At 43.4% G+C, this 25035-nt stretch overlaps 2 protein-coding genes across 2 annotated transcripts in view; one reads left to right on the top strand and one right to left on the bottom strand.

Moving 5' to 3' along the window:
• Nucleotides 1-1155: 1155 nt before the first annotated feature.
• On the bottom strand, nucleotides 1156-3407 carry LOC149343197 (bifunctional FAD diphosphatase/FAD synthase-like). The gene is made up of 2 exons (XM_089545733.1): nucleotides 3164-3407; nucleotides 1156-3052 (listed from the first exon to the last, which is right to left on the bottom strand). Exons 1-2 carry the CDS (start codon nucleotides 3196-3198, stop codon nucleotides 1576-1578), a joined length of 1512 nt encoding a protein of 503 aa, XP_089401859.1. The 5' UTR covers nucleotides 3199-3407; the 3' UTR covers nucleotides 1156-1575.
• Nucleotides 3408-3416: 9 nt separating this feature from the next.
• ath (ATP-dependent RNA helicase DHX33) overlaps nucleotides 3417-25035 on the top strand; it is a 35357-nt gene continuing 13738 nt past the window's right edge. Inside the window, exons 1-17 of the mRNA XM_089545734.1 lie at nucleotides 3417-3578; nucleotides 4302-4956; nucleotides 5090-5140; nucleotides 5965-6036; nucleotides 6109-6162; nucleotides 6340-6395; nucleotides 6558-6675; nucleotides 8636-8734; nucleotides 11774-11859; nucleotides 13699-13784; nucleotides 14407-14489; nucleotides 15029-15126; nucleotides 15894-15992; nucleotides 18101-18175; nucleotides 19048-19138; nucleotides 24003-24068; nucleotides 24418-24506. Of these exons, the coding sequence (XP_089401860.1) occupies nucleotides 4342-4956; nucleotides 5090-5140; nucleotides 5965-6036; nucleotides 6109-6162; nucleotides 6340-6395; nucleotides 6558-6675; nucleotides 8636-8734; nucleotides 11774-11859; nucleotides 13699-13784; nucleotides 14407-14489; nucleotides 15029-15126; nucleotides 15894-15992; nucleotides 18101-18175; nucleotides 19048-19138; nucleotides 24003-24068; nucleotides 24418-24506 (1838 nt within the window). The 5' untranslated portion in view covers nucleotides 3417-3578; nucleotides 4302-4341. The remainder of the gene's footprint in view (nucleotides 3579-4301; nucleotides 4957-5089; nucleotides 5141-5964; nucleotides 6037-6108; nucleotides 6163-6339; nucleotides 6396-6557; nucleotides 6676-8635; nucleotides 8735-11773; nucleotides 11860-13698; nucleotides 13785-14406; nucleotides 14490-15028; nucleotides 15127-15893; nucleotides 15993-18100; nucleotides 18176-19047; nucleotides 19139-24002; nucleotides 24069-24417; nucleotides 24507-25035) is intronic.

The raw sequence follows: 25035 nt of genomic DNA, 5'->3' as shown, positions 1-25035 counted from the left end.
TCGTCTTAGCACTTAGAAATGCTAAACGAATAAAGCCACTCCAAAGAAAAACTAAAACAAGAGAAGCTGTGCAAAGTTGTGCATGGCAATCAGAGCTGTGGCGACTGAAATAACGAAAAGGTGACAATGAAACCAGAGAAAAACTTCGTCCACAATCACGATGCCATAAAGCAAGTAGAGGCTCTTTAAACAATGAGCAACACACTGTCATGAAGACTCAGCCACAATGTATGAAAAGCAGCAGATAAAGACTTCACACCAAGAATGTTGCATTGCTCCAGTCAACACCCAACTATTCTTCTTGGATTCACTGCATGCACTGCAAGATCCGATGCCCAAATGAATGTATGCCATTGAAAGAAAAGACAGAAAAGCAAGGGCAGAAAAGAATTCACAGGCCACCAGCAAAAATTTTTCAGCGTTAGTTTTTGTATAAAAAATTGTTGCTAAAAGGCCATCATAAAGCTCTTGATTTCAAGTAGTTGAACAGAAAAATTTATGCATACACACTTAATGACGTACAGGTCCCTTCAATATGAAAGTGTACAAACAGGTTGACCGAAAAGGTGGATTTGTTGCTTATTTTATCAATGAAGTTGAAAATGAATTTTGTATAGTATAGGCCAAGAATAAAACTTGTTAAAAAGCAGAAAAAAGTGCTTTTGTGACAAACAATTACGAAATAATCATAACTTGAGAACTCACTTTGCTCCTTTTCATATTGGAGCACCTGTACGTCTACTGACTGGCCAATATATCGCCACCACAATGCCTGCACTTTGCATAAATGAGTACGCATGCTATGTGCCATTACCACAACTGCAGTGAAAAAGTAACAGGGCCACAATGTGGCCAGAGCTTTTTTTTTGTTCCATACTGACAACCATTATGAGCCTGTCTAGAAGATTCTGCACAATGAACCACCTTGCGGGTATCAGAGTGAACCCCACCTAATATCACCATAAGGAAATCTTTCACAGATCACTTAGATGGAAGTGGTCACGGTGATATATAGGCAGCATATGTGAGTGCACGACTATACACCACATTACATTTTACAAGGCTACAGAATGAAGAGTTTGGAAGGTGTTTTAAGTTGCATTGCAAGAGTATAGTTTCTAACTCCACACCAGATTGTAAAAGAATGACAAAAGGTCAAGGATTCAAAAAGTTTAATAAACGAAAACAGATTTTCAACAGATGTAAATTTTAAAACCCCTAGAGCTTTAATAAGCCATGTATGCTATATATGCGTCGATATAAAAACCGAGAGGAGCAATCATAAGGCACAATCAATTTAATACTATCATCTGACTTAAAAGATGATCAAAAGTCAATTTCATTAATACAGCTCTAGGTTTAAGTAACATAAACAAAAACCGATTTTCAACATATGTAAATTTTAAAACCCCTAGAGCTTTAATAAGCTATCCATGTTGTATATACGTCGATATAAAAACCGAGAGGAGCAATCATAAGGCACACTCAATTTAATACTATCATCAGACTTATAAGATGATTAAAAGTCAATTTCATTAATACAGCTCTAGGTGTAAGTAACGGGCCTTTACTATATCATTTCCTGCCACAACGCTCTAGCTTAGCGTCTTCTAGCATGTATGCTGGCTTGAAACGCTTTGCGCCCCGGTCATCAAGGTACATCAACACTTCATTAGGGGCCTCATTTACTCCGATGGATGAGTAGCCCTGATCATACAGCGAGCAATAAGGAATGCTAAGGTCACGAATGAAGTCCCAGACATCCCTGTACGACCAGTCCAGCACAGGAAAGACACGCATCACTGGAGGCCAGCCTTCATCTGTCGGAATGAAATGCGTTAGCTTTTCACCACCAGGGTCTGTGGAACGGTTGCCCAACAGGAAAGCCTTGACATTAGGCTTTGAAGCAAGATACTGTTGCACAGCAACCTTGTAGCTGCCTTCAGAGACAGTGGTCAGGTCACAGTTGTAAAGCTTGGCGCTGTTGTGGATGAAGGAAATGGTGTCAGGCCACATCTTTTCACTGTGCATGAAGAGGCATTGAATATGCGGCAGCGTTTCCTCGCCAGGCTTCAACCGTTTCTGAAGCACAGCATACAGCATGTGAAGGATGATGGTGCAATCTTTGCCACCACTGAAACCCAGGCATAGTCCCTCCACTGTGTACTTGTCGATGGCATCCTCGATGATCTTGATGGCGGCTGCAACATGAGGCTTCCTCTCTGCCAAAGCACCCAGTTTCTGCCAGGCATTTGTCAAAGGATTCCGATCAAACTGAGTAACGGAGTCCACTGGCAGGTTGTCCAGGAGGAACCTTTTGGCATCGGCCACATCTTCCTCCTTCTCTCCTTCGAGGACAAGGCGAACACGGTAGTAGTTGTTGTCCAGGGATGGGTAGGACCCAAACTTTACCTTGTCCTTGAACTTCTCAACGGTTTTGTTCAGAGTAGCTGTTATGCTCAGCTCATCCGACTTAACAAACAGCTCCGTAAGATACATAATCTTGTGGCCTTTCTCTTCGCAATCCTTGAGGAACAGTGGGAACAGTGCCTCGAGCGCCAACGGCACGCCGGGAAGCATGTACACGTTCTTGGCGCAGACTAAGGGCAAACGTATCACCCTGCCAGGCCGCTGTATGTCGCCGAAGAGAATTTTGGAAGAGCGCGGAACGGTCGCAAATTTGCTAATCGCTAGGTCTGCTCCTGACCTGGGACCGTACAGCGTCTGGAAAGAAGCAAGTACCTCTGGATGCACGAAGACGTCTTCGTCGAACGCTTTGGCGACACTCTCATAAGTAACGTCGTCGTGGGTCGGACCCACGCCACCCGAAGTGAACACGTAGCTGTAAGACGCCGAGAACTTGCGGACTTCCTCAGCAATTACGGGCACGACATCGGGGATGATGGACACCCGCTCCACACGGATGCCCACGGCACGCAGGCGCGAGCAGATGTGATACACGTTCGTGTCACGTATGTCGCCACGCAGTATTTCGTCACCAATCACAATGATACCGGCCGTGTCGTTCCCAGATGACATCGCGCGACGGATCCTGAGAAAGAAACGCGGAAATAAGCCGATTGACCTTAGAGTCATGTCCGTTGTGTGCTAATCAATGAACGAGGTTCTGCTGCGGTGCTTTGGAACGAAACACGGTACGAACCCATTTGGTGTCCTCCTCCAGGAAGTCACAGACATCACCTGGTTCTTGCGCCCTTTGCGGCACAAAGTTGTTCCGGACAGAACTGTTGTAACAGAGTGAGCATATTCTCACGCCCGCCGTCGCATATATATGCAGAGAGGGGCCGGCGGAAACGAGAAGACGACGTCAACGAAGCACACATGCGACCCTGCAATCATGCAACCATGGAGCCCAGCGGCGCGGCCTAGCGGGCGGAAGCAGCTCTAGCCAAAGCCGTAACCGCTCGCGGCGACACCAGCGGCACTAAGCGCAGTAGCGTCATTTTATCTTTTGACACGTGACATAAAACATGTCGGCCCCCATGGGAAGAGAGAAAACGGGGCGACGTTCAGGCGCTGTTGGAATATGTCGATCGTTGTCGTCGCAAGGAAAAAGCGTAAGGACTTTCTTTTTTGAATTTAACTTCCTGTAGCCTGTGATGTTGCCGATAACGTGCACACAGGCCGTAGCCTTTCGAGCAAATCTCTGCTGTGGTTACGGTTATAGTCGTCCATCTGTGAACTGGCGCTTCCAAAATCGTGCGTGACTCATGCAAGAGCTGTGCAGCGAAGTAGCTTGATATTTGTCTGTTTATTTACGTGGCTGTTTCCGCTTTTTTTTGGTCGGCTAGTTAGAAATGCAGCCTGAAGTGTTCTTTACTGTACCGTTTTCCACGTGTCTACCTCTGATGTATCGCGATGCTAGCTCTGCACGTTTGAATTTCCATGCTTGCTGCATGCCGCGATTTGAAGTAGATATTCAGTTTCTGCCCCCGACGCTTCCATTCTGTGAGCACATAACACGGATCCGATATATATCGTATGCCTTCTTATAAAAAAAAAGGTCAATAATAAGGACGGAAATAAAGTTAAACAGGCAGCCCCGTGCAAGGCGAACAGGTAACATTTGTTTTAGGCTTGTTTGACCACGTATCTGGTCAGGAAACGACGAGGAAAAAAAATACAGGGATGAGAATGCGCTGATTTAGCTCATATTATGTTAGTTTGTTGGCGGTGCAAGTTTCGACCAAGATCACTTTTTATCTATTGAAAAAGCGGTGGCTGTTGTTTAAGATGTCGTATCGCGGTTTGACACACGGATGTTTCCTTTGTGTTCACAGAGGAGGCCGCCCCCCAACCGTACGATGCAAGGCGTAGAATATGATGTCTGACAGCTGCCACCAGGCTGGGAAAGCACGTGGTAGCGCCAAGAAAAAGAGACGCCCGAAGAACATCCCCGTCGCTGCCGAGACCAAGGAACCTGTGCCAGCAGTGACCACTGCTCAGCGTCCAGAAATGACTATCAGTCAGACGCCGGAAAAGAAGAAGAAGCGACGAAGTCGCAAGCGGAAATCGCTGGAGGTCACACCTGGACCAGACAGTGCAGACTTGTGCAATAGTGTTGGCAAGAAACCAAGGCTTAGTGCCGACAGTGTCGCGGAACTCCCCAGTACCAGCGCATCGCCCAGTGTCAGAAACCATAACCTTCTCGTCGACGACACTGCCGAAACGGACTCGAAGCTCTCGCCAGCCGCGGCGACTGGACACTGTGTGGACAAAGCGGCAGTCAGTGCAAACAGTGCTTTGAACAGCAGCAATGAGCCAGCAGACAGTGACGATGCCGAAAGGCATCGAATCAAAGTGCACCTTCACAAGCAGCGAAAGGCGTTACCCATCTTCCCAGTTAGAAAAGAGCTGGTGCGGGTCATACGACAGAGGGACTGTGTCATCCTTATAGGGGAGACTGCCTGTGGAAAGACTACTCAACTCCCACAGGTATTCGCTTTTCACTGTAGGCACCACACTGCAGAATCCATGCTTTAGTGATTGTTCCATTTAGTTGGGTGCTACTTTGCATGCAAGACAGCATAGAGTGGAAAGCTGATATTTATGTGCCCTTTTGCTGCAGTATCTTCACGCCACTGGATTCACGAAAAGAGGGACCATTGGCATAACGCAAGTAAGTTTCTGATGTGATTTTCGAGTGCTGAAGTTTTGTCGAGAAATTTCCTGGACATGTGTTGATGCTGTTAGGCAAGTTGCTCGCAATCTGGGGTGTCTTTTTCCAAAGCTTGAGTATTTTGGAGTGGTCTGAACAAAGTGGACTTCGCGGTCATATTGTAAATGAAAAAATAAAGAAATCGGTGGAAACAATCTCTCACTCCTTTTCCACCGCCTCATCTTGGCCTCCATTGATTTCTTTTATTTGTGATATTTTCTCACTGAAAAATTGCATACATAGCTTGCACTGGCGTCATAGTATCCGTTATATTGGAGACCAGCGACACCGTAAAAACCAGTGAATTTTTCTGCTCCGCTTATCACCACCTGCTCCAACCTGCACTGTGGAAGCTATGTTCCATGCTTCATCATGGCACTCGTGACATCATGTGCAGCCCATTTATACTCTGAATTAAATGCAGCATCTCGGCACTGGCGTAGTTAGAAGGTTTTCTCCCATTTTGTCTTAATGATTTCCATGTAATGCCTGGCAATTCACTCATAGCTGAACATTGTGCATTCTTTCTGGTCACCTTTCAAATTTGCCTCAAAGAATTGCTCTGAAGCTAGGGTGACAACCAAAAAGGGAGAGATTAAAGTGCTTGTATTGGAGCTGCATGGATAGCGTGTCCCTGACCGGGATGTTTATCTGGATTTTCTGGGAGAGCATTTCAGGCATCTGTCGGGGAAAAGTGACTTTGTTGGGCCTCTTACTTGGCAGTTTCGTGTGCTTTCCTTAAATGTGTGATTTATTCTTTTGATGCAATCCTTTCTTTTTCTTAGCCAAGAAGAGTAGCTGCAATCACTGTTGCTGACAGAGTTGCCATGGAAATGGGCGTCGAACTTGGTGGCTTGGTGCGTAATTCTGTGTGGCACATTGGCATTGGTATCTTTTCTTCTTCAATGACCATAATTACTCATTTGCAGGTTGGTTACTCGGTTCGCTTTGATGACACGACGAGTCCTGCCACCAGAATCAAGGTGCCCTTCATGTCCTTAGTTTTCTCTAATCGCATACCATTCTTATTCCCTTCCTCCCAAGATGATTTTCTGTCATGCGCAAATTCCAGTTACGATGCACTCTATTGTTTGTGGTATGTCCCTTCTGAAAAATGAGGTGTGATTATTTTGAGCTGAGACGCGAATTCTTTCTTGCAGTATGTGACTGATGGCATGCTGTTACGAGAAGCCTTGCTGGACCCACTGCTTCGAAGGTAAGCTGTGTCATGACTTAATTAGTGTTACAGATTTTTCTGTTCGCTCATTGAGGGTAGGAATGCGGCTGTTGCAGCATAGTAGGAAGAGGTTTTGTTTCAGTGTTTTCGTTATGAAAATTCTGCAATGCTTTTGTTTGTTTTGTTTTTTTATTCTTGTAGGTACTCGGTCGTGGTGCTAGATGAAGCTCACGAGAGGACCGTGAACACTGATATTCTTTTCGGTGTGGTAAAGTCGGCACAGAAGGAGCGGCAACGCATGGCCACAAATCCACTAAAGGTGTGCTTCCAACTGTATCAGCAGTATTTTTTCATTTTTTTCTTTTTCTGTGTATGGTTTTAACAGCTGGCAATGCATAAAAAGAAAATAGAGAAAAGAACATTTACTATTTCCTGCATTAATTTGGGCCTAGTCACAAGTTATCCGAAGCCTGTTGCACCCTTATGTTTTGTTTAAATCATTTTACATCATCTTAGCATGCACCTAACTGCTGCACAAATGATGCTTTCATGGGTGGCAGTTTCTCATGTTTTTTTTTGTTTTTTTGTTTCTGCCTTACAAAGCTTGCATTTGTGTGTGTCATCATTCCATTGCTCTTCAGTGCCTTCTCACATTGCAGTATGTAGCATGCATGCACAGTTGCTTACATGTCTCTTGGCTGTTCAGAATGAAATGCTGTCATGCCATTTTTTTATTCTGTATCTCCTGCTTTTCACTTTGTGCTGTTCAGATGCATGTTTACTGAATATGCATTTGATGTGTGCAGGTTTGTAGTCGTGGTGAAATGTGTCCAGCTCACACCACACCACTCCATTCTTGTTTCGTTTGTTGTGATCAGAGCAAGTACACATGCAGAATTGGACACATGCCAGCTGACAAGGCATTGGTTGTGACAGCTAGTTTGTGTCAAACTGTAAAATAAGAACAAAGAAGGAGCAGTTAATTTGCGCATTGCTGCTCTTAACAGAGAGTGCATAATATTGCATGATGGGGAGAAAAAGGAAGTACAGCAATATTGTATAAACAAAGTAGAGCCCTTCATTTTTGGGTTAAAACCTGATTTTCACCCATTCTATGCTTAATACATGTTCTGTAAAGATGAAATCGAGCCCAATTTTTAGTACTCGAGATGCTGCCATTCTGGGTGTTTACATAGTGAGTGCAAACAGCTGGGGTTGCCATTTGTACCTGTTGGAAGCAAGCCTAATGTCTCGTTGGCAGCATTGGGTCAAGTGCTACACTATATTTACAACTTGCTCCAAGACTTTTGTGCATTTGTAATGGGAAGCCAGTGTTATATTAAAGAAAAAAAATATCATAAATACAACACTAGGAAAGAAAGGACTTTATGCGTAAGTAATAAAGAGAGTGCTTTTGCAATTTAGATAGCATAGAACATGAACACAGAGAATGTGCTAAGAGATTATTTCCTCAGGATGCAGGCATATTGTTGTTTCCTTTTTATAAAGAATGACAAAGTGGAATTCAAACATTAAGGCATAAGATGTTTCATTCTCAGTGAGGGTACTGGCAAATTTTACTATCTCTATTTGCAAACATCGTTGCTCGGTGCCAATTGGACTGATTTGTAGCTGTGTCCGGTGTGCACTGGGTGTTTACACTGTATATTACTTTTCTATGGACTCACTCGTGAATGCTCAAGTTACTAACGTATTTGATATAAGGATTTGTATAGCTTATAAGTACCTGAAAATGTGACCGTTCAGAGTGTGCGCTTTTGATATGCAGTTTGGTACATTTAGAATTGAAAAATTATTTGCATTATGGTCTCTCTCATGGAATTAACTTATTGGAAAAAGTGTGGCAAGTGTTTAAATCTCATGTGCAGTGCAATTTTGCATAAAAAATTTTGCATATTGGGTCCAGAAAAATTCTGCATCCAGCTGATTTGGAGGCACTGTTTTCCCTTCAATTTTTAAAGATTTGTTTGGATAAACATACCCTGCTGTTCCGAGTGCTAATTGTACATATAGCCCCTCCGCTTCCCCCACCCCACATTTTTTTTTTCTGGTTGCATGCAGTGTTTGAATTTATTACAATATGCTTGAGGCCTAGAGAAGGAGGTGGCCAGGTGACTCGATAAGATTCTATGTTTTGGTAGTTTGTTCCATTAGGTCCATTTTGTCAAAGTCTTTAGTGGTATTTTTATTTTCTGAAAGTGTTGTCGTTGCCCTTGGAGCAAAAACTTTGCCACCCTAACTTCTTGCGTACGTTTCAGATTGTTGTGATGTCAGCCACTATGGACGTAGACCACTTTTCACGGTACTTTGACAATGCCCCTGTGTACACACTTGAAGGAAGGCAGCACCCTATTGAGGTAAGCCAAAGCACTAATTTTCACTGCATTAGCTACAGAACTACATGTGTGCTGTGTCTGATTACTACTGACTCTCAGTAATTTGAACTCGGAAGGGACTGAGAATTTCCTCTAATTATGCAGAGCTTTTTTAATGCACTTGATGTGGATTGAGCCAGTGCATTACTTTGTGTAAACTTGCTGTTTGAATTAAATGAGTTCAAATCACTGAGAGCCAAGAGCAAATGTATACAAGTTTAATTCACAATGTTTTTTTGTTTCATAGCACATGTTCAGGCTGGTGCTTGGTAAGGTGTTGGTAAGCTTGGAAGGAAGAAAATTATGCAAGTACATATGCACGGTTTTTTTTCAGAGATCATTGTTTTTTGCTTATGTGCCTCGCAACCCAACACAACAGATCATTATTTCTTCATAGCTGGAATACATAAGTGGCATTACTGAGGGCCACGTGCATAGTTCAGAAATCTTTTTGTCTCATGGACCAAGTTGGTTGTGTGAATACATGTCAGTTATGGTGATGTCACCCTTGTTTGGTGATAGTTTCTTCACAGGCAAACTTTTCAAGAATGCTTGAGGGAAGAAAAACGAAATTTTACCATGGCATGAGCGTGGAGAGAGTGCTGGATGACGAAATTTTGTTACTTGACTCATCCTAATTTACCATATTTTTTGATCATTGCTGCACAAAACTTATTTTTTTTTTTATTTTTCAATATAGTACTAGTATATGTGTACTTACCTTCTGTAGCAAATGCTGAAAAGCTTTCTTTGAATGGCCTTCCGCATGTAAATTTCGCACCATTTCTTGCTAAAATTGCAGTGAGGCTACCATACCAGAAGTGAAGCCAATAGGTCATGATGTTATTTCAGGAAGTGTCAGTCTTTTCAAATCACGTTACAAAAATTGGTTTCCTGAGGTTATAAAGATAGCTTTCATGGCAGAGTAGTACCACTGTTGGCGGACATTAAAAGACAGGTGAATGGTGTTATCTAGTAACTGTGGTAAAAATTAAGTAATCCGGCTCCGTTGAGTTCATATACTGCACTTTATGAAGGATACTGAGTGTGCTGCACAGTATTATATTTGTTATTTTTGGTGGAAGGAACTTCATAAGCCTTGATTTTTTTTCTCTTGCATTTCTTTTTCTTGCATTGGAAACTTGGGAAGCATAAGCAGTCGCTATGCAGTGCCTCTGGCAAAGGTGGTTGCTGGTACTTGTGATAGCGATCACCAGTTTTATTTTATCGATGGCATTTTGAAAACCACCTTAGTGCTCTGAACAATAGTTTTAACAAAATCTATGCATCTCAGTGAATGTGACATTGATTATTGCCACTGCGCTTCACCTAGGTAGCATGGCAGTCGTGTGTATAGAGATGCACAGAGTTACTGTACTAACTTCATATCATGTATGTGATGTTGTGGTTTCCAGGTGCCGTCTGCCATTGAGAAAACAAGACTACTGTTTTGAAAAGCTATGCTTTAAATTGTTCGGCTTTTATTTTTCAGTGCTACAGCTGGGTACATTGTATTTGTTTACAGTCAAATCCTGCTGCAGCGAAATTCACAGGGCCTGCAAACAATTTTTGTTGAAGCGAAACTTCATTGTCATGAAATTGGTCATGAACACTGATAGATTGGACAGGATGGGTCATGAACAATGCTCATTTCCACATATCTGTCAGCCTTGGTCTTAAGCTGTTTTGAAATCAGTGCTGTTGCACGATTATTTGGATACTCTGAAAATCAGAAATCCCGAACAACAGATGTGTTCGTGTAATAGATTCACCTGCAACACTGGCTATCAAAACGCATAATTTTTTTTTCCCGCGCTCATTATAAATGTGCCTGTTTTCACCCTGCGATGAGTTCATACTGAGGCCTTGCACACTTTTCACGTTCATGTTTTCAGCTCATGTCACTGCATTTAATCAGACCACATTCACTTCGAAACCGATTATTTGGGCCACATGGCAGAATTGCTGTTGCTACGATTCTTTGAAGAGGTTTTGTGAGGCAGCGTACGGGCATACCGATTGCTACGTGTCGCTTTGTCAAGACTCCGCCTGGAACTGCCATCACAGCAGTGCATGTGCCAGGTGCACCAGAAAAAAAGAGTAACATTTTCACAATGTTCGTCTGCGGCGCAAAATGAAACATAGAATTCACACACCCCAGCAATGCCCTGGCTGCACTTGCTGCAACAACGGGCCGACTGTCGACATGCCGGGTGACAGCGGATTGTTCCGCGCCGCTTGCTCAGAGCCACTAGGCCTAATGTGTTCTGCACCAGAGTTGCAATGAAAGCATTTTGAAACTATCCACCGCTTATCATAGAAGGTCCAGCGTTGTTATCTGTTAGCAACTTGTTGTAGCAACTTCACACTGAAATGAATGCACAACTGATTTCCATCATGCCTTCAAGAGCAGAGTGAGTGAAAAGTGAACAGCCGAATGCCGCCTAGCACCAACGGCCACGGATTGCACATGCGGAGTCTGGGCCGTCTCAAGCACCATCACAAGCAGTCATAAGCCTAATTTCATCTCTATGCGCACATGTCTGCTCTTTAATTCCGATATCAAAGAGAATATCAGGGGCGCCATTCAAAGTGAACCAAAAAACTTTTTGATGGAACCAAAAAAAAAAGAGAAAAGTTTATTTGCATGGATGCACAAAAACAAAATCGGCTGGTTACTCGCAAAAATTTTGCTCAAGCGGAACCTCACTCCAAAATTAGAAATAATTGCATTGCTTCTTATGGCTTGCTGGCAAGGAATTAGAAATACTTCATTGTGGTGGAATTTTTATTGTACTAGCGTTCTTTGAAATAAGGTTGTACTGAATTTTGGCAAGGATTATTTGATTGACACAAAAAAAATATATCGATAAAAGTTACCTAGTATACTGTCTCTGAAAATTGGTTGGCTTTGCAAAAACACCTCAATATGTGGTCTGGGTCCATTTAGCTAACCGGATCGCATCAGTGACTGCCATAGTTGGCCTGGCCGATGACACCTTTATTTATGCACCCTTGCAGATGATGTATGCTGTGAAGCCTCAGGAGGACTACATCTTCTCTGCCTTGGTCACAGTGTTTCAGATACACAGGAATCAAGGACCAGGGTTAGTATCTCCTCTTGTCTGCTGCCTTGTCATAAAAAAGCATCAGTGCTGCACACCACATTGCTAGAATGTCGTTACATTAGGCACTCAATGCTTCGGAGTGAGAATGTTGGTCAGTGATTTACTCACGGTACCCTACTACAATTTCCTTAACTCTGGTTATCCTCCCTGCCTTTTCTTTTCCACTTTCTCTTTCTCTCTCTGGCCAGTTCAAGTGGTGGGGATTATTCAGATGTTTGTTTGAAATCAGTTCATAGCCATCCTATATTCTGGAGGTGAATTCTGCATTGGAAGTTTTTCACATGAAAAACAGATGTCTTGTATGCATAGGAGAAGCAAAAAGAAAAAAATGACAGAATTTTTGTCTAAATTCTATAAACGTGCGAAATCAGAATTGCATGAACGATAACAATGGCGATGAAGATAGAGAATTTTCTGTCTGTGTTTTCGCGCCGTGGATGGAAGTTTATGAAGACTACGTGCAATGCACAGTGCGTGTAGTGTGTTGCATTTTAACACTAAGCGTGATCGGTTGCTGCAATTAGCCTAGTGCTCTCGTGCACTGGCCAGCAATGCTGATCTGTTCGCACCGCGGCGGGTTCGAATCCTAGTGGCGGCAATATTTGTTTGATTTATTTTTATTTATTTACTTGGCACAAACCCACAAACATCATAAGGTCTTGCTCGGGGTTTAACCATCGGAGTAGTGCTTTCACACGAAAAAAGGGGTGCTGCTGAGAACATGTAAATCTGGGCAGAAAGCTTTCAACCCGTGCGCAAAGCACCTGCTAGCCAGCCAGCTGCTATGAGTGGAAAATAAATTCATGTTTATACAAGATTTATAATAGGGAGGCAAAGCACTCTGACTATGCTGCTTAGTTAAAGGTGCACTGAAGAGGAATCTGAACTTTTCTTTTTGCCGCGGGAACTCGATCTACACGTTCGGAGCTTTCTTAGAAACTTCGACTTATTTCCCTGTGTGGCCGATTTCCGTAATTAAATCGAATTAACGTCCGGCTCCCACCTTTTTTTTTTAATTCTCCCTCGTACGATGGGCGGAGTCGACCAACGCGTGGAGCGCCTTTCACCCAGTCCTGTGGCGGCTTGCCGCTCTGCCATCGGCGGAGTAATACGTAGTAGTCCGTAGTAGCAAATAGTCCGCGCGTATTTTTATTTCTGCGGGCTTATTTTGCGGCTGTATTATCTGATAATGAAACTATTTATTCATGGAAACCTAAAAAACAAAATAAAGCGAAAGCAAAGCCTCCACGGAGCTGGCTGAAAGGCACTTCACGCGTTGGTCGACTCCGCCCACCGCATGCGGGAGAATTCAAACAGAAAGGCGGGAGCCGGACGTTAATTCGATTTAATTAGGGAAATCGGCCACAGAGGGCAATAAGTCGCAGTTTCTAAGGATGCTAGGAACGTGTAGATCGAGTTCCCACGGCAAAAAGACAAGTTCAGAATCCTCTTCAGTGCACCTTTAAGGCACAGTGCTGTTGGTGTGACTAGTACGCTATCGTCAGTGAGGGATGCCCGTGCAGCCAGAGGCCGTCTGAGTGATTTCGTACCGCGAGAGGTTGTCTGATTGATTTTCATGCTAAGAGAAAGGGGCCCTAGTTGCTGGTAGTTTTTTGTTTAATATAATTTGGCAGATTAGTCCAGTCAAGAAATAGCTGAAAAGTTATATATATCTGTTGCTTGTTTAACGTCGTCTCTGTGATGCTCAATGCAAAGCTTTAACAGCTTAGTGACTGGTTGGCTAGTGCTTTGTAGGGATGTCACTGAACCTTATAAGTACTGCAGATTAAGAAGAGTGAAAGTTTCTGCACTTTACAGGGACATTCTTGTCTTCTGCACTGGCCAAGAAGAAATCGAGTCAGCTGTCCGAGCTGCTCGGGAAACAAGGCTCCAGCTTGATCCAGGTAATACACAGCGCACCTGTGTTGGTAGTCAATATTTGGAGGCCGCATGTTTCGGATATTGTGCTGCTGCATGTCAGGGGGTTTCGGGAGGGGGATTCTCAAATCTTGAAAGGTTACTTAGTCCAGCTGTAACTTTCTTTTTGTGAAAGTGTTATAAAGTATTGATTTCGTCAATCACAGAGAATGTTTGAAAGATGTTGAGGAAATTGAGCAGTGCTAGTGTTGAGGAAATTGAGCAGTGCTAGTAGCCGAAGTAGTTACAAAACTGCTAATACTTTGTAACCGACTGCTGATTTAGAATGCTAGCTTTGCTTTAAAAAGAAAAAATTAAAATCCACTGTTATTTGTTCATGTTTATTAAGGTCAGCTTAGCAAAGTTCGGAACCCTGCAGCAGCTGTTTTTGAGTACTCTGTGTTCATGTGATGCAATGTGTTGCTGATGTTGAGTTGCTGAAAATTTTAGTCAGGCACTCTATAGACAAACAAAAACAAAAGAATGGTGACGTTTCGCACATTGTTTCGTTCTTCCCATCATGTGCAGTGTTGACGGAATGCATTTCTTTTTTCAGTGAAACTCATGCTTGTGTTGATCCGTTCTTTTTTTTCTGGCCTTGCTCCAAAGAGGAGAAAAATGTCCTTGCCCTCCCTCTGTACTCGGCACTCCCTTCAAGTCTGCAGCTTAAAGTGTTTCAACCGACACCAAAGGTATGTACAAGGCTTGCTGAGCTTTGAAAATTTGTTGTTTCATCTTTATGTTTTTCATGGAAGGAATATTTTATGTGCTGACCGCCAGTGAATGTATGCAGTGCATGTTGTGCACTTCAGCTACTGTAATACTGCATCAGATTCTGTACCTACTTATATATACTATCAAAACGGCGTCGTTTTTGTTAGTTAAGGTGCACTTTGTATTTTTATATAATCAAAGGGAAACATGTCACTCTTCAAGTGTTATGCCCCACCACTGTAATGGCCCCACGCCCAACAATATTTACAAATAAGAATAAGTATGCATTTGTTGTTGCTGTGAAACATTTTTATGTATGCCATGGCCGCTAAGCTTACCCTTGGCTTCATTGCCGAGTTAGAGCGAAAAAAAAAAAGTCCCTTTACATTGGTAGTTAACTGGACTTTGGTATTGTTAGTGTCTCTCAAATGTATTTTTTTTTTGCTTGTTTTCAAGAACACTTCCTACTGTGTATTGCGCTGTTTCCAAGTCTTTGGTTTTGTGTATTTAAAAACAGGGTTGGAGGAAGGTAATCTTTTCGACAAACATTGCGGAGACATCCATCACCATCCCTGGGATCAAATATGTGGTTGACACTGGAGTCGTCAAACAGAGGTAAAGCTTTTGTTGTCTGAAGCAGTCACCTCCACAGCCTTTTTTTATCACTGCACTTTCATATTCTGTTATTAATGTTAATTTAGCTGTGCTCATTAGCACAATAATTTGGCACTCCTGGCAGCTACAGGAGTTCGAAAGACCAGGACAATATCCCTTCAGGTTACTGCACTTACCGAACTAAGGATGCCTATGTTGGATGTCGAAGAGCGCCTACGTAATGGCTCTTAGATTTCTGTGCACAATAAATAACGAGAGTGGTCTTCAGTGGTCCACGATGGTCTTTAGCAGCGCGCTCTAAATAAATCTGTTCCTGCTTTTTGCCACAAACTTTTCGCACAGTAGTAGTGCTGTCATCAGGTATGTCTTCATAGCAGTAGTACTGTTGTTGTCAGTACTGTATACATTGCACCTGTAGAAGTATTGCTGTAGATATTGTGTACTACTTCGTACATGTTCTCGGTCTGAAGCAGATGGTAGATCAACATAGTAACAGATGTTGCGGGACAAGGTGGTTCATAGCTTAGTGTAGACGCGCAAAACGACAACACATACAGAGCTGTCCTCTGAAGCATGAGAGCACTTGTCCTGTCATTTTCTCGTATGTGTGCTGTCTTTCGTGTGCTTCGTTTACACTCAGTGGATTAACATATCTGGAGAAGATGAAGTTCTTGTATGTTTCTCTTTTGGGATGAGGCATGAAGTGAGGCATTGCTCTGCCCCCCACTGAACACTTTGTGTAACGCTGCTTTGTTCGTGTTTCTAAGGACGTACCAACCTGGGACGGGGCTTGAGGTGCTCAAAGTGAGGAAGATATCGAAGGCCCAAGCATGGCAGAGAGCCGGCAGGGCAGGCCGTGAGTGCAGGTAGGTTGTGCTGCAGACTCCTTTGCTACGCCTTGTACACCTTGCATGTTGCGCTTGTTTTGGATTTGAATTTGCTTAGTAGCGAGTGTAGCCTGTGCTCTCTTGGTTATCACTTTTAATTAGCTTGTTTCGTCTGGTTGGCAGTTGTTAGGTATGGTTTTATTGCCTATCCTTTTAAGGAGTTGGACCTGACGTGTACTCTTAGTTACCAGGAAGTTACAGGATGCAGTTGGTCTAAACAGGCAGGTCAGGTGTTGCATGCCGCAGCTAGCACATATATATTTATGAAACAAAACCGGTATCTTCGCTTAACTCTTTCGCTACCGCGGAAAAATGGACGATTTGGAGTGTACTGAAAGAAAAATTTTTTTCACAAGAACTAACACACCCAGCACATATTGCAATGCATGAAATTGTAGCTTATTAGTTGCACTTTTGAATGAAACAAACAGATGAGTTGTGTGTGCAAAAGTAAATGAACATTTATTTGTGAAATTTGCTAAAAACATAAAAAAAGTATATAGGAAAAACAAAAATTACCGGCTGCACTAAGCCAGAACTTCATTAGAGAAAAACTGGAATATACAAACTGTTGCACATGTTTATAGCTGTCATTATTCACAGTTACAGCTATGAGAAAAAAATTACTGCACTTTCCATGGCCTGTCAAGTCTGGGGTCATGACTGTGGTGCCACTGTGAAGAGCAATCAGGGGTGAAGATGTGAAGCAGAGGTAGACTGACAGGTGCTTCACATAAGGTTTTATTTTTGCTCCTCCCTTGTTCTCCGATAGCCGAGCTTGCAGTTTCTTTTTTTTTCTTTTTTTTTGGTTGGTGTTGAATGGATTCTATGGGAGGATTGGGGGCGCGGACTTCTTTTCCCTCATCATAGCTGAAGATTTCTTGAATGAACTGCAGGACTTCTTTTCCCTCATCATAGCCGAAGATTTCTTGAATGAGCTGCTCCCTGAAAGCCAGCTGATAAAATTTGGCGTTTTAGGCACGCTCTAACACATCAGGATCGATGAAATAAGTTTTATCGACGTGGTTCAAAAGCCAGGACACTTTCCAAGTCTTGCCAATAGATGCTGCCGCCACTGAATCATCCGGGTCCATTACGTGTAAAAAAACAAACAAAAAAAATGAAAAATCAATTTCGAGAAATGATTTCTGATGGCAGAGGGCCAGAATAGATTATTCTGGTATTTCAGTAGAGATATAGTCGTGGCAGGTCAACAATCCCAATGTATATGATGATTCCAATGAACATCAGCATCTCCAACAGATTCACTTCTTCCCATGAGCCGTCACGCCGAGCGTATCTTTGCTTGCTCAAAATCTTCATCCATGCATACTTATTAGTGTTTCCGCACACGGTCTTGATCATTTCTGCCGTAAAGAGCATCAAAAAAAAAGTCGAGAGGTCGAGCGAATCTCCGAGCGCTGCTCCGCAGCGATGTGCCGATATGGACACCTAGCTGTCGTCTTGGTTGAAAAACGCGACGCGACCTTGAGCATTTGGCAAACTGTCTTTGCCATATGTTGTGAAGACCCTGAAGCACAAAAATAAACCACTGTCATCAATTACAAACCGCAGAAAACACACAGCGAACGAAAACAGAACTTACATGCAAGTACGCGCTGGCGTTCCAGGCTCCCAAGGCGAAGTCTCGCTCTCGAAACCGAAATCCGACGTTTGTACATTGTTGCCCGACGAATAACCGCTGCTTTCGTCGCAAAAAACGAAACCGAAACCGGCCGACAAGCTCGGTGCCAGCTTTCGCTTTCGAGGAGCGCGCGGCGATGCGGACGCCATTTTCTCCGGCTGACGCTGCTGCGGCCGTTCAAAGTTTTATTTTTCACGGCGCCCCCTCATGTTAAAACATTGAAACCAAGGCTGGAATTGAAAGAGCTGTTGTTGAACTCGCTAACTAGATGGCGGAGCACGTCCACAACGCTCCAAAATGAGCTTTTTTGCGCGGGCGATTTGAATCGATCATATGCGAACGATGGCCTATGGCGCGGTAGCGAAAGAGTTAAAAGAACACATAGTAGCAGAGCAGTTTTCATTCTTTTCTTTACTTAAAATGTGATTCTTCCTGGTTTCAGTGGTGTTTGCTACAGGCTCTACACCAAGATGGAGTATGAAGTCATGAAAGAACACAGCACTCCTGAAATTCAGAGGTATAGCATTAATGTTGTGCAAATTGGTGCTTGGTGCCACTGGTGTAATTACATATAATATATTATTAGTTCAGAGTTTACTATGTAGTTGGAGGGTTCTGCTGTACTGAATGCATATATTAGCACGCACTGCTAATGCGCTTGCACATGTACCAATGAAACCATTCTATATTTTCTCTATGGAACATGTGAGAGCATTTCAGCCTCCATTGTGTGCTGCATTGTGTTTTTGGCTGCACCTGTACTTTTACTGTTTAGGTGTCCCTCATGAAAGGTGTTATACGCATTTTCGTTCAAGTTTGTGCGATTTAGCTATTCCTCACACTTATTGCTGTCCTTCTCACCCACATAAATACTTGATATTCCAGCATACCATCACAGTTTTCTGAAAAGCTCTAAGAATATGCTTTCATTGTCTAAAGCTATGTCTAGTGTATTGTTGGCACAAATCTTGTGAGCTCCTCAGCTGGCTACTGTGGCTGCTGAGCGGTGGCAGACATTTGTTCCTTCCCCAGTACTGCGGCTGCTCTCAGTGTTTGTGCTCATCGCAAAATCTTTTGGAAATAAGGCACTTAGTGCATGCGCTGAGGTTGTTCGCGGTAGAGAAATCTGTTTGGTGCTGCCTATAAGTGCTTTTTTTTTTTTGTAAATGGGTGTTTGTCCCAAAACATAACTACTGGTAGCATCTTGAGTGCTTAAAAGTATCATGTCTGCTATAATTATTCAAAGGGTTTAGCAGTACGTAGTATTCAAGTTTCAGTGAATGCGTTATTGCACTCCAAAGTGGGCATATATCGGGCACATTATAGTCACTAGGAGGGTCCTTTTGCATTTGACCGCCCATGTTTTCAAGTGTCCTTGCACCCTTTCAGGTGTAGCCTTTCAGGCGTCGTCCTGCAGATGCTTGCCCTGGGCATCAAAGACATATTTGCCTTTGACTTCATGGACAAACCATCGGACAAGGTGAGCTTGCTTCATACCCACTCACGCATTCCAAAGTGTGTCATGAAGTGCATTACAGAATTGGTGTGCAATATTCTGTCAATAGACACCGTGTATTAAGCCCTTCAGTTTTGGGGTTCTTTCATTATTATTATTTCCGGAATTTGGGGTGTGCAAATGGGCGTTATTGCTTGAGCTCTAAGGTAGTTTCCGCCAAGCTGCAGGGAGTACATGACCTGCACCAGTGCCTGCTCCCTGTAGGATTCGTGGAGTTCTCTGTCCAAAAAAAAAAAAAAAAAAAAACTTATTAATTCGTATGCAAATCGGTTCTGTTAACAAAAATTCTAACTGCACGCCATTTACCTGGCTTGCTTGCAGTTGCTTTGCCTGGGTGAGCAGGGTAGTGCAACAGTTGCACTGGAATCTGAAGCTACAGGACTGTTCCCAATAGTTCGGTTTGCCAATTACGAGGCTAGACAGCCGGGCTGCACGCGAGTGTGGAAGGCAGGATGGGGCGCTGTTTTATTGCCTCTAATCTCCATTTATCTCAGAGTGCTGATCTTGTGACGACATTGGAAGCATCTGTTGCTTTAACTCTTTCCCTACCATGGGGAAAATGACCATTTTCTGATGGTTTCAGTACATTTCTTTTTCTGTAAAAACTACTGCATTCAGTACTGATTGCAATATCTAAAAACAGAGCTGAATAAAGGTGCTTTCTATTAATATATGTTTAAACAACAAATTGCATGTTGCAACAAAAAATTTTATTTGCTAAAAACGAGACATTAGAAAAAAATTCAACAAAACTTGCAAAAACACGCTTGTATATTAAAAGAAAAAATATAAAAACTTTTCTGAAATATGCAAAATGTTTGTTTGTCTATTGGCCACTCTCTGCAAAAAAAAAATCATTTCTATCTTGAATAGTATTGTTGCCACAAAAGAATAACTGGAAACCCTATCGTTGTGCATCGGAGCGCAGCTGCCTGTGTTTCAGGCTGGTTTCCATCATCACCGATGTGAAAACTGAATCATCTTCAGCACCTTGCAACATTTTCAGGCTCGTTGTTGCACAGGACGTTGATTAAATCACTCGCAGACGAAACGGAGTCCTGAGATTTGCTGTCTTAGAGCGCGTGCCGTGCATGCGGAGGCTACCAAGTGACTTCGATGGTACCGCATCTTCGGAGTGGTTTCAAAAAATGCCGTTTTGTAGGGGCAAAACTTCAGTTCTCCGCCTTTAAGCCACATGCGCATCGTGCCTGTAAGCAGCGCTGAAGGCTCCGAAGTCGAGCAGCGAAGGCATCATCTGCGGGCAACATGGCGGGCAATGAGTGCAGGTCCGCGTCTTCATTTCTTCGCAGCGCGTTAAAAAGTGCCCCCTCACGAGACAAAAGAAAACTACACCGGAAACAAAACTTTGGTTTCTGGCCTACAAACTACATCTGCAGCGTGGTCATTAGCAACGTAGAAGGTTTTGAAATCGGGGCATGAAATGATCGTTAGTGGGCTAACGATGCTCAATGGGCGCGGTAGGGAAAGAGTTAATATGCATGCGCATCATGACACCATCTCATGCGAAACTACACAAGAGTACACTTAGACACATTTGTGTGCCCACAGTGCACATATTCCTCTTTTGGCTCATCAGGACGATGTGGGGGTTGAGAGAGGAAGCATCCACTTATATTTGGAGTAATTTTTTTTTTGGTTTGTGAGGGCTGCGAGTTGTCTGCTGTGCCTTGTCAGCAGCACTGAGCATGGCAGTGTCACAGTGGTGTGACTCATAGGACATGTTAACCCCACTTTGAGGCCTGCATTATCCGTCAGTTTCACCTCCTAAAGTGTTTAGTGGATTTACTTGCACATTGTTTGATACCCTTGTGTAGAGGCCACACCCCCAACTTGGCCTTGGCGAAAGGTATTCCGGGGGGGGAATGTCAGCCGAAAGAATTGTTTCATGTGTGCATAATTTTGCCCACGTGGTACATGCTCCTGGGAGCGAACAGATGACGACAACTGCCTGCAACACTCTGTACTACCACGCACGCGTCGTTCTACGCACCAAACTGTCTGTAACCGGGAACACACAGTGTCACACTGCTGCCAACTCATCTTGTGGCCACGGCGTTTGCACCAGAATGGACAAAAAGTTATGCTGTGCAAAGCTAGAGTGGGTTGCACAACCTAGCGTCACGTTTCCTTGCGACGACAAGCCGATGGCCAGGCCTGGGTGCCGACGGAATACTCGCTGTATTCACCTGGTGCTGCTAGGCATAGCTTGCTTTGCATCGAAGCCGCAGCAAAAGTGCTTTGAATCTTGTCACAGTTTATTGTAAAAGGTCCTTATCACCACAGTTATTTCACATTAAAATGAATGTATACCGTATTTACTCGCATAATAGGCGCACTTTTTTTTCCAGAAAATCCGGCTCAAAGTTCGGGGTGCGCCTATTACGCGGGGTAAAATTTCCGGAAATTTTTCGACTCGCGAAATTGAACATACCGCTTAAACGCACTCGTGTACGGGCCGCACCCCGTTTTCGCGAAGAAAATGTTAAAAAAAAAAAAAGGTCCGTGTAAGGGCCGCACCGAAACTTTCGGAATGCACGCGCCGAGGCCTCCGCGATCGGCTCCGGCTGCGCGCAACGGGCGCTTGATCGCGGAGGCCACACACGTGCACAGGAGCTTCCAGACGCCGCCCAAGGCCAAGCTCATCATCATCATCGTTTTCCTCCGCCGCGAGCTTTCGCTATCTATATCGCCATCAGCATCTCCAGCTTGTTTTTTTTTTTTGTTGTTGTTGCTGTCAAGCGTTGCTGTCAAGTGCCGGATTCGCGGTAGCACGATAGTTATCGTGGTTTATGGCTTTGCCTGGGAGCGTTGCTGTTTTAGCTCGACGGGCAAGCACCTTAACAGCTATATGGCTGGGAGTTAGCTCTCGAACACGGCAAGCGTGCGGCAGGTCGGAAAATACGACGGTGGCCGAGAAGTGCGGCAGTTGCGACTGCGGCGGCCCTAAATTTTCGTACGCGACTCCAAGCGCCGAGGTTTTCGCGGGCCTAAGTCGGGAACGTTTCCGGCTGGAGATGAAGCTTTCCAAACAGACGTTTAAAGTGAGCATCCCTGAAAACTGTGTGCGGCTGTTCTACGCGATGTCGTTGTACGTGCTGTGGGTCCGCAGCAGCTGCGACGGCAGCAGCACTAGTAGGGACTAGTAGTCAGTTCAGCAAAAACTTTGTTAAAATAAAGATTGGGAAGCGGGGGGTGGCGAGGCGTCGCCTTGCAATCGTGTAAATACAGTATTGATCACAGTGCCAAGTTCGGGGTGCGCCTATTATGCGCGGAAATAAAAAAATCTGATTTTTCGCGCCCTAACTAGGGGTGCGCCTATTATGCGAGTGCGCCTATTACGCGAGTAAATACGGTAATTGATTTCTGTCAGGCCTTTGACAGTGGAGCGCCGCTTTGAACTGTCAGCCAAGGCATCATTACTGTCAGCCGAGCACCAGATCTTCGGATGATCTTAATAACCTAGAATCGCATGACGTTTACCAGTAAACAAATCTAGCAAGCTGTTTTACTCCGGGTGGTTAATTCATGCTGGTTGCCGGACGCATGCCCTATCTATACTTGCGATACATTATGGATTTGAAAGATTCTCCAGAGCTGCGCTAATTTGTAAAAATATGTAATCGGGGCTCCACTGTAATAGGGAAAATTGAACAGAAAAATGTTGGTCCTGTGTAAAGGCCGCACCCAGTCTAAACTGTGAAAAAGAAAATGCAGCCCTTACATGAGTATACTGTATGTAATATGGGTCGACCCCTCCCAACTTGGAGAGCCAGTAAAAAGGAAAGAAGTTGGAATGTCATATAGGTCTATAAGAATATCATAAAAAGAACTCTTAACACTTAGCATTTAATTAAGGTGACAAAACAGCATATGACATAATGGGGCTCATGTGGTGCAGTGAGAAGTTTGTCTACCGGAAAAGGAACATTTACACTCCGAGTGTGAATTGGACCCTTGAACTCTGAAGAATGTGCTCTAGAGTGTGTGAGACATAGACACCTCCATTTCATTCTGAAGTGCTCTTGATAATGGTCACCTACGTTTTTTATTTATTTATTTATTTCATATACCCTCAGGGCCATTGGCAGGGTTTGGGAGGTATGTCTTGCCGCACAACTGAGCGTCCGGAGTTTCACTTTTGCCATGAGGTCACCATTGGCTGGGTGACAGTGTGGAGGAGCTCCATGCTAATTTTTTGTATCGGTATTACGTGGGAATCTTTTGTGTAGCTAAAATAAGAAGGAGGTCTCGTGAAACCTCTGTGTAGTAATGGTGGCACCAACCACCACTCTTTGTCAAGGCTCAAAGCAACCAGAAGGCAAGGCCTTCTGCAGTATTCAGTATAATTAACCAGCCTGCTAGTTAGCACTTCTTAGCTGTGTTCTGATGTATTACACCACTGACAATACATGCCGAAAAAAAAAATGTTCTTCTAACTCAAAAAGCCTATTTTTAAAAATTGTGTAAAATCTTAGGTGAAACATCCTATACAATGCACTTCCTTTTGCTAATGTTGGGGCGAGAGAAGTTGAATTGCTGGAGCGTGCTTTTGATATTATGGTCATGACTGTATGTTACTCTGCTAGTTATGATTCATTGCAGAAATGGAGAAAGTAATTTGGGGGAAAGCATGATTTTATTGTTGGGCTCTTGGTGTTTACTCAGATTAAGAGAGCAAACCAGAACTATACTGCTTTGGAAAGCCCATGCTGCTGTGGTATGGAATACAGATGCTCTTAACCATGGAACATTAAAGAAAAAGACAAGTTTGGCTCTATTTGTTTCTCTTCCTTCTTCTCATCTGCAGCACCTGATGGAAGCCCTGGTCAAGCTGCATCAACTTGGTGCCATTGAGAAAAAGGACGATCTTCAGGTGAGCCGCCACTGCTGTGAAACTGCTGGAGGCTAAAGGGCTGCATGCGAAATTGAACTCGCTTGTAGTGTCAGCCTGTAATTAATCTGACCCACATGGTGAGGTCAGTGCAACAACTCATTGTGTAATGAGGATTTGGTTTTTTAGTTCAACAGAACTTAAGTGTTACCCTGAAAAGAATATGACCAATGTGTATGTGAGCAACATATAATTTTCCTTGATATTTTTGATACATTCATAGCTACATTTTAACGCCAGCCGAGCTATAGAAAATTTTTCTTATATCTGTCTATTGGAAACTGTGCGATTCTGTTCCTCTTTTTCAAGTGGTGAACTTTTTTTTTTGCAGCTTACGGCCCTGGGTCAGAAAATGGCTGCATTTCCTTTGGAGCCTCGGTTTTCCAAAATTATTTTATGCTCAAAAGAGCTTGGTTGCACGTGAGTAATTTTTTGGAATGGTTTGCTTGATTGCATTGGGAGGTGCTTTGTTTTCACAAAAGCAAACAACGGGAGAAGTATTGCAAAACCCCTTCCTGCTCATAGGGACAAGGGATAGAGTTGTTTCACTGTCAGTAATGCTTTTTCAAGGTGCAGTGTTCAAGTGCTTAGTGATTAAGCAAGGATGGTATTACTGTATAGTCTCATGTAATGGCCACACCTCCTATTTTGGACTAGATTAATTGAGAAAAAAAATATTTTGGTTGTACGTCTTTTTTTAATTCGTGTATGGGGGCTACACCTTGAAAATTCACACCTGAATTGAAAAAAACAAAAAAGTGCAGCCCTTACACGAGTTTATACGATAACTTGGCAGTACAAACATGCTTTGCTTGTGTGGTAGTCCAGCATGTTGTTCTAGCCGTGGAATAATAGTTTCCATGCACTTAACTGAACAAAGTCTTTATGAAAAAGATGATGCCCGTCTCACTGTCATGTTGATGCAGGGCAGATTTTTGAATGAATATTG

The sequence above is a fragment of the Amblyomma mixtum genome, chromosome 5 (genome assembly GCF_055824585.1).
Source record: "Amblyomma mixtum isolate Tamu chromosome 5, ASM5582458v1, whole genome shotgun sequence".
Classification (NCBI taxonomy): Eukaryota; Metazoa; Arthropoda; class Arachnida; order Ixodida; family Ixodidae; genus Amblyomma; species Amblyomma mixtum.
Note: the sequence above shows the minus strand (reverse complement) of the source record. Positions and strands in the feature narration are given on the sequence as shown.